We start from the raw sequence: 18,913 nt of genomic DNA on the forward strand, positions 1-18,913 counted from the left end.
ATGGTAATTCCCAAGCTAATGGACAAAGAAAACCTAAAAGACATCAGCAGGTAGAGGTCTGTAACATGCATGTCTAGGGTACTGCAGCTATTTTTGTGCATATTTACTGGAAGGATGGCTAAAATGTGCCTACTAATGAAAGACAGAAGTGGTTTGTTGCAGCCTAAGGCTGCTCAAAAAGCTTGAAGAGACCTTGCAGATTCCAACCGAAATGTCACCCCATACCTGGAATTGAGAGAAGAATAAACAGAAGTGATCAATGTTAAAGTGGGATCAAACACAGAGATCTATGTCACCACTCTTCCTTAAGCTGGGATCAGTCCACTGATCTGCACATGTGAATCCAGTGCAGCTGACACTTTAGCATTTACAAAACAAGATCACCATCTTAGCACAGGTGATTGTTATATGCAATGAGCTGTTTCTGCCCAGTGACTCCTCCAAAAGCACAAATAAGATTTCTGGCCTAGTGCAGACCCTGGCACTACTTGTTTTACATCAAAGCCACCCACATCTCCTTCACAGTCAGTATCTAGAATGGGTATCAAGAATGAAGATGACTGTGTCCAGACTGAAAAATATTAAAATTCAGAGGGGATGACTGGATTAGAACATGGCTGGACCTAGAGCAATATTAGTTTTGTGAAAAAAACAGCAAAGCTCATATAGAAATTCCCTTTGCTTCTGTCCCATGGCTCACCTGCCAAGGGGAGCATTCAGAAGTGAATGACATCTGTTCTCTGCCTTACAGCAGTACAGCAGACAAAGGACTGGAAGTTATGAGATTTTCTGGATTCATCCCTGCTGTGCAAATTCACTGCCTGCACAGGCTTACCCTCAACAACAGCATCACGATGGCTGAGATCATCTGGTGGGCGTGGGTAGAGTTAGTCTGGAAAGAAACTGAAAGAGAGCAGGTGGCAAAGAAAAAGTCACATGCAAAATTCTGGGCATGAAAGAACTGTTGGCTATAGTTACCAGTGACCTTGACCCACTGAAGGGAATCTCTCTCCTTGAAGACCAGCTCTACTTGCTCTGCAGATGGACATTGGGGAAATTTGAATATTTGACAGTGATGAATAAAAAGTTAACACTCTGGGCAGTTGACTTGATTGGCGAAGATTAGATCTGAAGCCATCATTGACATTACAGAGATGGAGCAACAGGGTGTATTTTCAATTCCTGGTAAGCATACACTCAACCACAGAATTTCTAGGTCTAGATACAACACCCTGCACATAGAGAGCTGCTCCAACATTGCGGCTATCTGTTCAACTGTTCAGGATGCCCACATCAGCAGCCTATGTGCCCTCTGAGCCTGAGGTAAGAAAAAAGATAGATGAGAAAAATGAACTACACAAAATCAACAGAGTTGCCCTGGTTGTGCATGTAGTCATCAGCTGCGGCAGCAAATCAGCTGAATTCTCAGATGCTGCCACAGAAATGTATGAAACTACTAGAATCTGACTGAAAAATTATATTTTTGACACAGGCCATGTTCTTTGGTGTTCTCCCCCACGAAGTCAGAAGAAAATGATACCTGGTTACCATACACTTTGCAAAGAGTAGACAAGGCTGAGTTGCAAGGCTGGTCAGTAGATGAATCCTCCTTTTTGCTGATGTAATGAACATCTTCAAGAATACAGGGTGGACAGGTGGCCAAAAACCTACTGAGTACAGGGATTAAGCTCCAGAACTACTTCTTTTTTCTTTTTTTTTCTTTTCTTCCTGTCACCACAAGTACTAGGACCAGGATGGACAAAACAACTTTACTGACCCAAACCAGGTTCCCCATAAAAAAAGGGTTCATTAAGAAAGATGGGGTGCATGTGTTATATATAAGTATAAAACATTGTTATACTTATTTAAGTTTCAGATGGTTGTCTAAGATCTCACTAAATTCACTCCCAGAAGAGGCTGAATGACTGGTTGAAAAGCCGGTGCAATACAATCAGCAAACAGTCTGTGAGAATATGAGGATTTGCATCTCAAAACGCTCAGACTGTGCAGACCAGAGTCACCACTAGTCTAGAAAGACAGTTATGTCTGACATCAAAGCATGGTTGTATTAGGATTGCATTGCCTGAACAAGAAGTGAAGAATAATTTACAGAGCCAAAGCTATAGATAGAAATCTCATTAGGCAGATTATCTGAGCTGAAATTTCAAGAACCTTTGCTAAACTATTTTTATACATGAATCAAGGCCGACTCCATAAAAAAAAAACAGCATCAAAAGAGGTCAAGGCTTTGGATTTCACGCTGCATCCTGAACTAGTGTTTCAGCAGTACTGATGCCGAGTACTGATTTGAGCTTTTGCTTCACCTTGCTGCTGATGCAGAGGGAAGAGTGCCACCTACTGAGTCACTTGTTACGCTTCCTGCAGCTTCTGCCTTTCCTTTCATCCCTCTTGGCACGCTGACCACACCTGATCCTCCCCTGGCTGTGGGGTATTTCAGAGTGCTCCCATATACCATGTGCCCGCCATCAAAAAAAGCTTCCTGATGCTCTGTAATTACTGAAGGGAGCGAGGAGGTGTTCAGCCTGGGAAATTAAAAGAAAATAGCATTCCCTTTCCACTTATGCTGGTAGAAAGGTAGCAGGAAACTTAAATCAAGTTGCAGATCTCATGGGAATCGCTTTTTGACAACAAGTGTGTTTTACTGAATTTTGTATTTATCTGTGCAGAGATCTCTTGTATAGTAGGCACAGCCACGGATCAAGCTGGGTCTAAAAACACAAGCTACAACACATTTCTTAGGACATTCTAGGACTAAGGAAATACAGGCTACAGGAACCAATGGCAGTAATTGGAAACATGTAACTTTTTTAACTGTGCTCATGAAGAAGATCAAAATATACCCAAAGCAGCTGAAAGGTAAGAAACAACAGAATATTTTTCTGAATTTTTGTCAGTTTGGTTATCTTTATTCTCTTGTTCATTTCATCATTTTCATGATGCCTCTGCTTTGTGCTGAGAAACAAATGGCCTTCCTTCAATAGAAAAAGTTAACCATTTACCATTTCTTGGATTTTTATACACTCAGAGTACCATACAATTTCCTCAATATGGACATCAAACCGTCAATTTTGCATGTCTGCTTACATCTCAAGTTCCTTTCAGTTAGTCCAAGATGGGCCATCACTGTCACTCTACAATTTTCCTCTGAGTTCCAAATCTTTTCCTCTTCTTTTCTTAGCAGTGGTGATTGCTGGCTTATGGAGCCAGAATACCACTGGTCACTTCAGTGCCTGTGTAACTCGCTAGCCAATGTACGTTACAAAGAGCCCAGATTCTGCTCTGGCCTCAAATGATAAAACTCATGGTTTTAGACAGAAGTATGAGACATGTAACTACCTCTAGGCATGCTCAAACTAAAATTTAGTGTGCAAGTCAGGATGCAACAAGGAGTCTGGAAAACAGGACCTACAACAGAAAGTTAGATGAACCACACTGACCTGAAGAAGGAAGGCAGAAGGGAAATTTTGCGTATTAATGATGAATGCAAAAAGACATTTTAGAGCAAGAAACCATAGTAAAGCTTTCTAATAACTGCAGCACTGAAACATATAATCTAAACAGACTCTGTAGTCTGTCAACAGTTTTTATTAAAAAAAGGAAGTTAGACTAACTTTTGTCGGGATGACATAGGTATAGGTGATTCTGACTCACTATATGGGAAAATAGCCTGGAAGTCCTTCTGAGGTCTCTCAGACCACAGGTTACTCCAGTGCCTCGACACAGCTGTGCTAACTTTACTGCTGTCCAGATGCACAGTCCTAGTTGCAAAGCCTGATTTGCTAGCTGATATTGTAAGACATGCATGTACCTCTGGAAATCTTCAGTTCAGTTTGCAGCGTGCTGGCTAATGCACAACACTGTCAAGATCTACTTTAATGGCTTGTCTGAAAATTTGCACAAGGACATTTTGCAATACAGAAGCTTCAGACATTTTTATTTTCTGAGCACTTTGGTTTTACACCAGGTGATTATTCATTGTAATATTTAAACCATGTAATGCCAATTTAAAGAAGGTCATAATTTTGACATGTGGCTGCTTCAAATAAAGTAGATTATCAGCAGGCCTCATCTAACAACTAGCAGTTCATCTCTAAATCAGTACTTTATCGGTCTGTGTTTAGTTCTGGGAATTTACCAAAATGCCAGCTGAATTGTAACTAGATAGAAACCTTCTGCAAATAATTTTTCTGAAGTTGTATTTCCTTCCATACATCATGAAATTATAGGAGAGATCTTCACCTCCGAAGTTTTTGTCTGTTTCCCCATGAGTACACCAGGCAATTACAGCAGCAAGACTTGCACATCTGAACCTTCTGCTGCCAAGAACAGGAAAAACTGGCTGCTGTAAAAATGAATGGGAAAATGCAAACACTGGATAATATCAACCTACTTTCTCATTCTTGTTGGAAAGAGCTTTCTGTTTTGCTTATTTTTTTCTTTCAGAAAAGTCATCCTGAAAAACAAAACAAAAAACAACCAGCCCTCAATTCACTGTATTTTCACATTTTCACATTCCGTGTGTTCCAGGCTTGGATTTACCATGTTCCCCCTTTGGGAGCATTACCAGCAGTGAATTTATGTTATCTGTCTCTTCTGTAGGTAAGCCTCCAGACTCCAGGGAGAAGAAGAGGCAACATCTCTGCTGAGACAAGAGCTCCAGGAGAGCAGTGCTGAAGGCTGCTGAGGAGCTGAGCTCTCACACTGTATTTACAGCATGGGGCCTTGAATCCCTGCACCTCATCTGTTTGTGGATGTGCTTCATGACTCTGGGACAGTACAAGACTTGAGCAAGTACTGTTGCCCCATACTCCCTGATTCCCATAAGACACATGCGAGGGTAGAATGCACCCTCTTTCTTGGTAGGATCTGCTCTGGATAAGAGAGAGTCCTCTGTAGCACTGACTCCTCTCTAATTTCTGAAGCACTGCAGAGGCTTCTGGAGAAGCAGTTCAAATGCAGTTCACTGTGCCAGCAATGCCCAGGCTGCTACATCCATACAGCAAACTACCTGTGTACAGAGAATTACTGTTAAAAAACTGCAGTCCATAAAAAAAAAAAAAAACAACAACAAAACAGGTATAGAGAGACATGTATATGAATTTTTCTTCTTAGTTTTTATTTATTTAGTTATTTATATAGATAGATAGATGGATAGATAGATAGATAGATTTTTTTTTTTTTTTTTTTTTACAAGAAGGAGGAGTTACAGAAATCTGTAAGAAGAGTCCTGGGAAATGACTGGGTACACCTGAGAAAAAAACAAACACAGAGCTGCTGCATAAAATAGCTCAAAGTCAAACAGAATCCTGAGCCTTCCTGCCTGTACCAGCTTTAGCACACATCACTTGCACAAAGGACTGCATAATCCTGTTTCAGTGCTGTCTGGTACCGTACATCCCAGAACAACAGGGTGGCAGTTAAGCAAAGATGCCTCCTCCCAAAAGAAGCACAAGAGAAAGTTGTACCTTGAGAGGGATTATCTCTCTGCTAGAGAGACGGGATGCATGATTTGCTGTATTCATTTGCATTAAAAATGCTTTCCTTATGCATTGTGCCAGCCTCTGTCCCTGGTCTGTTATAGATGGAAGTCCCTTCTTCCCTAGCGTGGGAAACAGGGGAGAGCAGTCTACAAGCTCTCAAGAGTACAAAGAGCCTGGAGGCTTGTATTATGAGAGACCTTTGCACCACTGCATAAGTGGGACTAGAGGTCCGACTCTACCCAAGCTCCAAAGCACCACACACAAGCGCTGCTGCAGTCCCGGCAGGACATGTTTTTAACTATACATTGCTGGTAATTTTAGAATCTCTCCTCTTTCCTCTTGCTGTGAGCAACTATTATTGTAAAAGTCAAAGGATCCAGCTCAGTTGTGTGCACTGTCCGATCAACATGCTAAGTAGCTGAGAGAACCCTGCCTGAATAAGAATGACAAAAGTCCCAAAACAGGGGCCAAGATGGTGCAAATGAGTAATAGCTACACTGAAAGAGAAAGAACCATGATTAAACTATATACATAGAACATTTAACTTTTTTTTTTTTTTTTTTTTTTTTTTCATGGTGTTACAACAAATATACTACAGGGCCAGAAAAAGAATAAGCAATAACCTGACAAGTATGTAGACAGATACAGTAAGGTTGTACACACCTCCCTGAAGAAAACTGCGTGCTCAACAAATCCCACAAACAAAAAGTAGAGCAGACAGTCTGTTAGGGTCCAATCCAGCACACGTCTGCCAATCTCACCCACAGGAACCGGTGTACCTCATAGCCTGTTCTTGTCCGTGGCTGCTGCAAAACATGCTAGAAAGCCGTACTGTTATTCAATTAAATAGACAATGTGTTGCGCCTAAAAGCACAAGTCCTGCTGCTGGTGTAAAACATGAGAAGGGAAGAAAAGAGTTAAAGTGTTTCCTTTCTGCACATCATTGACGAGGAAGTTAACTGTAGGGAAGTAACGTTATACCTCTTTGTATTTGCATATGTATGGTATAATTTACTCGTGTGGTTCCTGATCGCTTCTTGTCACGCATTTACAGAGATTCTTATTTTGACAGCTTGCATCCCACATCTACTGACAGTCAGTCAGGGCATTTCAGTCTGAAAAGCAATGCGTTTATGAGGCTGTATACCAATGCTGAAATATAACTCAGCAATGTTAGTGCTATGATTAATAAGATGGCGCTATTATGAAATGGGATTGTGTTCCTGTGAACAATCAGTGTTATCAGAAATAAAGCACAAAAAGTAGCACTGATGAGTACTAGTACCTTGCACTTGGTTTTCCCAAAGAATTCAGCTAGAGGATCTGAAAATTAACGTAACAACGATGTCATTCTAGAATATTTTTTTCAATTTGCATATGATAACCACATCTAAAAAAGCCAAGTATGACAAGTAGGCTCCACTTGTGATGCATGTGTTAGTGAATCCATGACAGTCATGCAGCTCTTCTTTCATCACTAAGGCTGCACGAACCCAGATGGCAAATCTCACCTTGGACAGGGACTACCAGGCAGGGGCTGGGCTGGGCTGGCTGAAGCAGTGCCCTCTCCACACCTTACACTGGCTGCTGCTGCTCACAGGGTTTTTGGCTAATTCATCACCAAGCCCAGCTGCTCAGCTGCCCCTGTAGTCCCAGGGGAACTGCTGGTGGCCCTTGCAGAGGTGGGTCACTGCGACTTCACAACTGCTCCTTCCATCACTCATGCTTTCAAAGTTTTTCTTAAAACATATCAGTCTGAAATATTTAAATAGCCATGTAATGCAGAGAAATAAAATAAGCAGTTTTAGTCTCCTCCCAATACCTATCAGGACACCATACACTTTTAGAACTGTATCAAAGGAACCTTAATCCAAAATGAGCTATAAATTTCCATTTTAGCTACATTGTATGTAAAAAAATGCCTATAAATTACCTTGTCAATATCCATCTAAGAGTAATTATCATGAAATTATTATTTCCCAAAGCTGTGTTATAAGTAAGGAAAAAGCTCTTTCATTTTTCACGCAGATAATGCAATAATCTCCTAAAAAAAATACAAAACATGTCCCTTGTCTCCAAATAATCCTTATGAAAACTAAATGAAAATAAATAATCTGATGTAAAAAAATAACACTGTGTAAAATGGATACCATTAAAGTAATTTAAAAACAAATATTTTCATAGATTAATTTAATTATAGCAGTTCAGAGTAATATTAATATTATCAATATTATTGTACAGCTACATTGTGATTGTCATCTTGAGCTGACTTCAACATTTTTGTCAGGAAAAAAATGGAATTGAGCAAATAATGAAGGAACCGTGTATTTTAAGTATTTTAAGGAATGTTATTAAATTCACCGAACAAAGTAGTTGATAAATACTTCCCAGTCAGTTCAGCAACATGCCACAATGTGGTCCTAAATGAATCATAATGATCTAAGAGATTTCATTTACTTGGAACTGACACTAACATTTCAAGAGTCTCATCAATCAAGACGACACGGTCTTTTCAGTCCCTTTGGAGGTCAGGGTTACCACCACCAAGAACTAAACCCACCCCTTTGCTATCCCACCATCTGTATGCAAAGCAGCTGCGGTGCAAGATGTTGGAGTCTCCTTGCTAAAATACTTCAAGCGACATTTGAAAGGTAGGTGGGTAAATCAGAATGAAGAACGTGACCTGATCTGTGTGCATTTGGAAAAACTTTTTGGGCTGTGTGTGTTTGGGAAGACTTCTCTTTCTTTCATCTGTTCTTGTACTAGTGAAAAGAGGCCTGCTCGGACACAAAAGAAAGAGCAAACTCCACACAAAACAACCCCTTTTTAGCTCTAATCAGCTAAATGCAGAAGCAAAATTCCAAGAAGCTGCAATAAAATTAGCAGGTAACAATCCCGTCATCCCTCACAAGACAATGAGAATAATGACAGCATTTGTTACCATTATACATAAATACTACGATGCCAAGATCCATTTTAAAATTTATAAGCTTTATTAAAGGGAACTCGCAGCTCAAGACACCATTTCTAAAATGTGAAGGCAGTGCCCTACAAACTGGCCCTGTGACCTCTTTCATTATGGCAATTTTAGGTATAGAAAACAATGAAAATGTGTAATGAAACAATAAGTAGTCCTGTACGCACAGTCACTTACACTATTCATGTACCTCCTCTAGGTTAGGGCCTGGTTCTGCCACCTTCAGAACTGACCCTTCAGAAAAATGGTCTTTGGCATCAGTCCTGCAAATGCTGCTCAGACACTCTGTCTGTCCAGTGAGATGGATGCAGTGCGTGCTTGTTTGGTATGCTTACACCTTCTGGATTCATAAAGCCCAGTCCTGTTCATACTGAGGTTTCCCAGCTCTGCAGAGATGGGTGGACTGAGAATTTGGGCACAGAATTTAGGACTGTCTAGAAGGTATGTTAGATGTGATTTCAATTTAGTTTTCTTTGTAGCATTTTTTAAAGTTTATCCATTCCTTTACAAAATATTCACATTAAGCAACGCTAAAATTTATGCTGTGCTTTCCCTGTCCTGAAACACTTGCTGTGGCATCCTGACTTCAGCATAATGTGCAAGCGCGGCGATGACTGGTTCACGGATGGCTTTGTGGGCAGGAGCTGACAGAAGGCTGATGACCGATGGGAGGGGGGAATAAAGACAAAAGGGGGAAGAGATAAGACTATGCTCTGCTCTTTTGCAAACCCACCTTGCTGGGAACACGCTTTGGCCAGAGTGCTGTCAGGTGCACTGGAATCAAAGAGGATGAGAAAGCCTGGAGTGTTATTTATTAATATCAGAATGGAAAGGAAGGAAGGAAGGAAGCTGTTTACCTTTCATTCCCTATTAGTCTCCTTGTTTTTTCCTGGAGCTAGTACAGGTTTTTGCCAGGACAATGAATTCCTCTACTACCAAGAAACTAGATCATCTTTCAGAAAGTTGGTGAGGATCTCATTTCTACGAATAATTTTGCATCTCTTATCTACATGAGCTATGCTACTTGTACAAGGACACTTAACTGAAGTACAGACAGCAATCTTCAGCTTCAGCAAAATCAAATGATTGTGTCTTCAAACACACCATTTCTTTGATAAAATGAAGCACCAAACCCTGTCTCCCCACTTCACTCTAGGCTTCTCACTTCATCTTCTTGCACTTTGTAGGTCACATAAAATGGCTCAACAAGAGTGGCAACAGAATGGGCAATGCTCTCTGGGGTAAGAAAATTTCAGGAGTCTCCACAGGACAGAAGTCTACTCAGGGTTTTACTATCAACTTTTTCAATGGGTGGAAGATCAGAGTAAAGCATGACCTGAAAAGTAAAGCCTGACCTCAGTAAATCCTGGTCACCTAGGGAAATGTACCCTACTAGATAATCAGCGTAACTGCTGCTGGAAATTGTACCATGAACCCTATTTATGACCATGTCCAGCTGTGATAGAGCGTGAAACTTCTTTTAGAGCCAGGTTACACACTTATCTCCTCATCTCAGATGTAAAATGAAGACTCTGCTTACATGTTTCACAGAGAAAGGGAAGATCAGCATAAGGTTTGTAAATATGCTAAGATTCTAAAATTCCAAAGGAGTGTTTAGCAGAAATACAAGCTGATATGAGTTGTCACGCTGTAACTTCACTTCTGCGTTGGACATGGCAGCTACCTCATAAAAAGCTTGTCACACACACTCACTAATGGAATAATCTTTGATCCCTGCTGGTCCAGGGGCACGAATATTGAACAAGTAGTGGATGCGAAACACAATGATTTTGATTTTCCTTTGGTTGTTTTTACTTTCGAATTTTTCTGGTCTCAGACAATGTCAGAGGGTCAGGCAGGCATCACATTGCCTACAGAGAGATAATGACTACTGTAGTCATAGATTACAGTATTATTAGTTTTATATTTCTAAACAATGTCAAAAGATATCAGACATCTCTGGAACCTCTGACCTAAACTCTGAAATGCTGTTTATAGCATCAACTAGCAATTCTCAGGAAAAAAAAGAGAGAGAAAAAGAAAAGTATATCTTAAAAGAATCACAAAAACTTTTCAGTCATGTGGGTTACTAGGCACTGTAGGCACTGTTTTGCATCCCTTTTTCTGAATCAAGTGGTGTAGTATATTAAAGTATAATTCCACAAACAGTTTAAGCTATCATAACCTGACACTGATGCTGAAGGAAGCAACTCACTGTGTCTCATCCCCAGCCACTCTTCATCTCTCTTGCACACATATTTATGCAGCTGAGCAGTGAACCAGACTGAGAATCCCCCTTAAAACAAGGTGAAAAGCTGTTAAATGGTTCATTTTCAGCCCTCTCTGCTTAAGGTACTCAAGCTATTTGTGGAACTAAAGCATGAGAAATTGAAACTGTGCTCATCAACTGTGCTTAAAAAGAAGACATAAAAGCAGTCTTAGCACTGATAAAGAAAAAAGCCCACCTACTTGTTACTGATATAGAAAGATTCATTTTCTTAATGATTCACAGAGCACACAGGGTATTGTGTTATCTAAAAAAGCAAGAGGGTGTTTGCTGATGGGATTTTCACATCACTTGGTATCAGACTGGTAAATTACACCATCAGGGTGTACCATCTTGAAATTCACCATCTTGAAATTTCCTCTGCCCAGTGCATGGTGAGGCAGGCACTTCCCATCAAACACCAGATCACAGCTTGCACACCATGGGTGGGATTTATTTCACCCAGCGCTAGGCACCTAGGCCTCTGCCAGTCACTGAAGGCTCTTTCAATACTCAGCGAATAGTCAAATGTCTAATATCAGCACTTTCAGGGCACAAAGCACCGCAACCGGGTGACCTACATTTAATGACTACTTCAGGCTAAGACATTTTGCTGTGGAAGTGCTATTTCTCTTCGTTAATGGAGTCTATACCATGTAGACATGGACTTATAAATGTCAGCATTTGTCAGATGAAATTTGCTGTTCATCTCTCAGACGCCTAAATTCCCTACCACCTTAGGTACATACCTCACAAATAATGTTTCCCACAGTGAAGCAACTTCTTTTTTTGCGGGGGAAGGAAAGAAGGAAGACAGGACATGACACATCACTGCCCTAAAACACTGTCCTTAAGAAAAAAGATTTTCACCATTATTCTGTCAAAATGTAACAAGTTTGAGTCATCGTTTAATGGCATATAAACAGAATACCTACTGTGACGTAAGTTTGCCAACAAAATCTTCATTGTGTCTTTTAAGCTGCCAGCATGGTTGGAATCTATGGAAGTGTGCAGCTAACATCAATGCCTTGTACTGAGAATTGAACTGTGTCCAGCATAATTCAGTGCGTATTATTCCTAAATTACTGCATCCCTGCTAATTCTAACACTGGCCTCCTCAGCTACATTTGCTAATCACAATAAATTGTAGAGTATTTGGTTTTCTAAATGCCTGGATGTATGAGCTCCTGGGGAGATGAGACAGATAAGCTCTTTTTGAGTTCCAGACTCATAAAAAAACTAGAAGAGAAGAAAAAACAGCTTACCAAAATACAACTGGTCTGATTTAATCTCCGTGTTACTCCCAAGTTTGTGTTATACCACTTGGAACACAGGAGTTAAATGAATACAATCTTGGTGTGATACAGAAGGAAACAGGCCTTTTGTCCATTCTCTTTATTGTAATAAATACAATCTTGGCGTGCCCTTTTCTGTAAATATGGAAAAGTCTGTATCTTAAGGAAAACATCATGAAAGTTCAGTTATTAGAGACACATGACAGAAACATGCAGGAAGAATGCCTGGATCCAGACATGATATAATTTGTATTTGCCTGAAATATACTTCGTACACAAAAAGCAGCACTTTGAAAGAAGAAGAAAAATTACCTACTCTCCTGAACAAAATCTGCAAACACCGAGTTTCAATGTTTATCTCTAATTTAAAGCACTAGCCAATTCTAAAAATAGACCACTAATTTCTAAAGAAATGGCGTGCCTCCAGTAGGTCTCTAGACTTGATGGTACTCTAAGAAACTGTGGTACTTCCTGCTGTTACTATAGCACTACATGGACTGTACTTACAAAGAAGTGTGGAACTGCTATTTATTGTATTAATACTTCATGAATTTCAACAAAAAGTGAAATGTGGACTTTGGAAAAGAAAAAAAAACACTAAAAATTATGTTTCAGCCTTCCTTTCCACACACTTCCAGCCAAACAACAGCATTACTGTAACACCACTTCAAAAATATTTACACAGCATTAGTGGGAAGGCAGTTAAGCAACTATACTTGTACGTGCCTGAACATTTGACCGAGGTAAAAAACAAATAAAGCTGACAAGTATCTTTATTTTTATTGATCTTTACTATCTATTCTGGTTAGAACAAACAAAAAACTAGAACAGATGTTTGTGCTTTTGCAGAAATGGAAAAGAGCAAATCCTTTTTCTAAGGAAAGGAAATGGATAGTGGGAAGACAATAATGTTTCCAATTAATAAGCAAATGGAGCACACCTTCGAATTTTCACTTCAGTGAACAGGAGTAGGCTCATTTCATGAAATACAGAATTTGTAAGGTGTGTGCGTATCATTTTTGGGTAAGTCAACAATATATTAAAAGCATGTTTAAAACCATCACAAGAAATTTTGCTTTTATTGAAAGTGAGTAGATAACTTGAAATAAACACCTCGTCAAGAGAAAGGGAACTGCTGAGCTATTAATTTGATGTATAATTACTGTTAAATTTTATTGACTTTGGGATCAGAGGAATGGAGGGTGGCATACACATGCCAATATTTGAAAATGCCTCTGAAGCTGTTTGTGGAAGAGATGCAAGTAGGACTGAAAAGGTAGGCAGAAAAGTACCAGAAAGTATGTTTAAGAGCAGAATAAACACACACCTAGTAACAAAGGCTAACAGGGAACTGTGAGCATAGCTTTTGGAGATCATATCTCAATAATCTAGACAGGTTATTTGACTGAACATGCAGATACAATATACTTCCATTCCAGAAATCTTCTGAAGAGTTATCTATCACAGACTCTTCCTGAGCTGTTAAGGAGGAATACCAGAAAATATACCAGGAAATCAAAGCTTCTTTTCACTGCTAACTAAAAGGCAGAGGAAAAAAAAAACAGCAACAAATGGTTGCTTTCTTTTACAGTTAATAGATATTACCTGACAGTCTCACAAATATATGTTCAATATACACATAAATAATCTGGAAAATGGAGGAATATAAAGGGACAGTTCTCCGATGATATTAAATTACAGACGTTAATAAAAACAAAAACTGTCTGCCACTTGCTGCAAAAGAATCTTGTGAAGCTGAATGAGCATAAGATAAACAGACAGATAAAAAATCACTATCAATAAATACAGTCAGACATGCTGGAAAAAATGGACTTAGGTATTATTCTCCACTTCTTACATGATTCCCGTAATTCAGTTTTTCACAGTACAAGAATTGCAGCCAAGTTAATAATCCAGTAGCAAATTTACAACAGAAAACATGTGGGATTTTTTTGTCCCCCCCAAACTCCACAGTTAAACTTTGAACTCATGGCTACAAGATGATTTGTATATCAAGAGAGAAAATGAATATAAAAGACAACTTAATGGAAAAAAAATCCACCCTCAGGGGCTATTAATTGCAAAACCATAATATGGAGTCTGGCTTCAACATGTGTACACAATGAACACCTCACAGGAAGTTGAGATGGCAACCTACCAGCTTACTCTGATCTTACACTGCTTTCCTGAACATCCAGTGTTGACCACTGTCAAAGAAAGGATACTGGACTAGAAGTACCTTGGATTCAATGAAAAGCAGCTATTTTTATGTCGTGTGATGTTAATGGACACTGCTGGCACCCAAGTAATTCACAGCTGAGAGACAAAAACATTTGCATTTTGGAACTATGACACTGATCCTAAAATAGCTTATTTTTACATGCAGAAATAAAACAACATTTAGCTATTGAGGAAGTGAATCAAACCTTTTGGGAAATACCTCTAATGGTTTAAACAGACTTTGGCTGCAGACTATAGCATCAGCTTGTAAAGAAATAATAATTAAAAAAAAAAAAAACAAAAACAAACCAAAAAACAACAACAACAAAAAAAAACACAAAACAACTATTATTGATTAGAAATAAGGCTTAACTAAACCACCAGAGCCAAATACTGCCACTCGGAGAATTCAGGGTAGAATCCATCATGGATTGGGGGAGGATATCAACACCCAGACTAAACATCACAAGACACTTATTCTAAAATCAGCAATGAAGATCCAATGGTAGCATTGATGCCTGGAATCCACCACACTTAACCTCCAGATGAGATGAATTACTTTTCAAAAGTGCCTATTGCTTTCCATTTACTGTAAAGGCAGTCCAAGTAACTAGTTCAGATGTAGAAGTCTTTTTTAGAGTTGTCTAAAACCAGATTATACTCATCCAACAGCCTTGGAGGCTCACTGAAGACTGAGTTAACTTTTATCTGTACCCATTTTGCATACTGAATTCCTCTATGCAGTGCAATATTTGCAGAACAAATTACTTAGAAGAAACACATAGATGATTTTAACAATAAGTAACAAATTTTCAAGGTACTTAACCTCAAAGTCAGAAAACGTTCTAAATATGAAGTAGTTACTTACATCAGTTTTAGGTCGTGCTCCAGTAGAGACTGGGTAAGGTAAACAATCTAGATCCTGGTAGTCTACTCTTCTGTTTTTCCAAGATCCCTTTCCTTGATGATCTCCATAAAAGCTCTTCTCCACCGGAACAGGGCACTGTAAGAGAATTTTAAAAACCCTGTAAATAAAGGCAAGCCATAAATATTTTTAATGCGAACTGCAAGAAAAAAGCACTGGAATTATATCTTTTTAAAACTTTTTTTTTTTTTTCCCCGTGATGTAAGGTAAACATTTGGCTTCATTCTTTTTTTTTTCTTAAAAAAAAACCTGCTTCAACATTTTAAAATTTTGGTGTAAAGTGGATTTCTTAACAGCTAGTATAGAGAACTGGAGAATTCGTAAATAGTTGTACATTTTCCTGAATATCAAGGAACTAAATGACTTAAATAACTTAAATGGATACCTGTCAAACTCTCGTTTTGAAATTACAGACCCCGAACTTTCCAAATCTACTTTTCTTTGCCCAACAGGTACCTGGCCACACTGAATTGCACAATGTTCCCCTATGTATCCTGATTTGCTTCAAAAGAACAACAAAGTGTGTGAGCAACAAGCAAGCCAAGCTGCAATCCAGTCTTGAAGAGGCTGAGGTACCCAACAACTTCTTTGCCGGTCTTCACTGCCTGTCAGTCTTCCCACATCTGTTGTTTTCCTGAACCTGTAGGTGATGGATGGGGGAGGAGAGTCCCTCCCCCATTTGACATAATCCCACATGACATCCTGATCTCTAAATCAGAGAGAAATGGATTTGATGGGTGGGCCATTCAGTGGATAGGGAATTGGCCTGAAGGCTGCAACCCAGAGACTTGTGGTCAATGGGCTATGTCCAGGTGGAGGCTGGTGATGAGCGGTGTCCCTCTTGGGACTGGTACTGTTTAGTGTTTTTATCAGTGACATAGACTCATTGAGAGCAGCCCTGTAGAGAAGGACTTGGAGGTTCTGGTGGACAAAAAGCTCGACATGAGCCAGCAGTGCTGGCTCGACATTAGCTTGCAGCCCTGAAGGCCAACTGTGTCCTGGGCTGCATCAACAGAGGGGTGGCCTCTGTTGGTGGAGGGAGGGGATTGTGCCCCTCTGCTCTGCCCTGGTGAGGCCCCACCTGGAGTGCTGCGTCCAGGGCTGGGGCCCCCAGCACCAGAAGGACGTGGGGCTGTTAGAGCGGGTCCAGAGGATGGCCACAAGGATGATCAGAGGGCTGGAGTACCTCTCCTATGGGGACAGGCTGAGAGAGCTGGGGATGTTCAGCCAGAAGAACAGAAGGCTCCAGGGTGACCTCACTGCAGCTTTTCTGTACTTAAAGGGGGCTTATAAAAATGATGAAGGGCAAATTTTTGCTCAGTCAGATAATGATAGGGCAAGGGGGAATGGTTTTAAACTAAAAGAGGGGAGATTTAGATTAGACATTAGGAAGAAATTCTTCACTCAGAGGGTGGTGAGGCACTGGGATGGGTTGCCCAGAGAAGCTGTGGATGCCCCATCCCTGGAGTTGTTCAAGGCCTGGTTGGACGAGGCCCTGGGCAACCTGATCTAGTGGGTGGCATCCCTGACCATGGCAGGGGGTTGGAACCAGATGATCTTTAAGGCCCCTTCCAACCCAAGCCGTTCTATGACTCTGTGAGGACCTGTGTTTGGAGCAATCAGGGAACCAGGATCACGGATATACTGCAGAGCAGCTCCAAGCTGTCATTTACAGCCCAAGTCAGCCCATTTGTTGGCTACTCTCCCTCACAAGAGGACAAATTTGCTGCTGATCTATAATGGCACCTGCCCAGCTCCCTGTCAGAATATTCTTCAAGCTTTAAAATGAGGAAGCTTTGGAAAGCTGATGAGAGAAAACAGTGCGTGGTCCCAAAATGCTTGTAGACAATATATTATTGCAAAAAGAATTGGGAGAATGTGTAAGTTAAAGTTTTGTTCAATGAAAGTCATCTCTCTAATATAAGATGGGGTAATTATAATTAAATGATTTCTGTGTCAGTATCCACGAATGATAAATGACAAACTGAAAAAATGTGATTCTCATTCTTCAGACCTGCTGTTTTTTTTGTCTGTACTGAAACTCAGTGTAAGACATCAAATTGAAATTAAGGAGATGCATTAAACAATAGTGAAGCACATTGCTTACTGCAAGGCTGTTCTCTACTGCAAGGCTGTTCTCTCTTTGCCATTTCATTTACAAAATACCTCCTTTTAAACTGCTAAGAAAGACTTTTCTTACAGGAGAGGTACAGGTTTGAGAGGATCTGTACAGTTGCAGTTTGCCACAGCTGGCAGTTTTGCCGCTGGTCTATTCAGACAGTCCAGCTTTTTGTATTTACAGCATGTATTTATAGCATCGGTGAGAGAATGTTTCAGAAAATAATTTGATGACAGATTTTTTTTCTGATCTCTTTTCTACATCAGATACTGAGTCATCCAGACAGTGCTACTGCCCAATGCGCTTTCCTAAGCAGCAACTTGCACTTTGCACATATGTAAAGTCAGCCCAAGGGAAATTAAACTTCTTAACATTTTCCTAAGTTATTATGTGTTTTAGAAATTTTCTTAAATTTATTCACCAAAATACTGCTAGGCCCCCCTACTGTCACTCTGTAACTCCTCTAATATTTATTCACCAAATCTATTCTCATTAACTAGCAATTATTTAGACATCTTCCTGAAATATTTGCTCAACAGAGTATTATTGACAGATACCTTCATGATAGGAAAACTTAAAGAATAATAAAGCATTAAGAGTTACTGCCATGAGCAGATGAAAAATTCTTCAGTAGAAAATGAACTGGCTCAACGCAGTGATTAAATTATGAATACATTCCTCAGACACAGCATCTGCCATACAAAATAAATGCTCTTTCATCTGTTTAGAATTGCCCATGCCCTCAAGAGACCAATTTTCAGAGCAACAGCTTCAGCAAACATGTTGGCACTCACTCAGTAGTCACCTACTTCTGAGACCTCAGACCTACAAGTTGGCCTTGCATCTGTGAGCACTTCTCCCCAAATCTCTTTTCAATCATCATTTCTTGCTTCAATTCCCACTTTATATAATGTAAATAGGATAAAAACATATGAAGAACCCATGAGTGGCTCATCATTTTATAGAAGCCAAATGTACACAGTTACTAGTAAACATATGTGAGATAGACCTTCTTCCAATTCAAGTTTCATTGAGAGTGAATATGTGGAAAAAATCATAAGCTATATTAAGCTATATTGCTTAGTCCATGCCAAATGGGATGAATTGATAAAAAATAAGTTACTCATATAACTTGTACAAAAACTCTTGTTTTGTTCTTTTTATTCTCCACTGCAATGGTCATTCTGAAATTTCACAAATCAGTTTCTTCACAGTAAATTTATGGAGAGATTTAGGAGGATGTATTACTCTGCTCTGACTGTATGTTGAGGTCAACCAATTTTGAGGCAACTAATTCTTAGGCATTTAAAGTAGAACAGATGATTCCCTTGTTCAGAAATGGTTTGAGTACTGATACCTTTGCCTAATCAAACCACGGCTTTTGCCTCAAGAGAATAGGCACAGCCATAAAATCAAAGGTGTTTGGATCACCAGTTAACAAAATCAGACTGGCTCTCAAAGGGAAGTACTTGAACTCTGATGGATTGGATTTCTCTTTCAGGCAAAAAAAGCAGATTACATTCCCACTGCATTCTGACAGAAGACATTGAGCAGTCTCCTACCAGAACACAGAGCACTGTCCACTAACAGACAGGCGAGTTGAGACAAGT

General features: G+C 39.8%; 1 protein-coding gene across 6 annotated transcripts in view; it reads right to left on the minus strand.

Moving 5' to 3' along the window:
• STARD13 (StAR related lipid transfer domain containing 13) overlaps nt 1–18,913 on the minus strand; it is a 294,723-nt gene that overhangs the window by 202,083 nt on the left and 73,727 nt on the right. For all 6 annotated transcript variants that reach the window (XM_084506706.1, XM_084506700.1, XM_084506705.1 and 3 more), the window contains one exon: nt 15,128–15,262. In XM_084506706.1, coding sequence (XP_084362832.1) covers nt 15,128–15,262 — 135 coding nt within the window. The remainder of the gene's footprint in view (nt 1–15,127; nt 15,263–18,913) is intronic.

This window comes from Aythya ferina (genome assembly GCF_964211825.1).
Source record: "Aythya ferina genome assembly, chromosome: 1".
In the NCBI taxonomy this organism is placed as follows: Eukaryota; Metazoa; Chordata; class Aves; order Anseriformes; family Anatidae; genus Aythya; species Aythya ferina.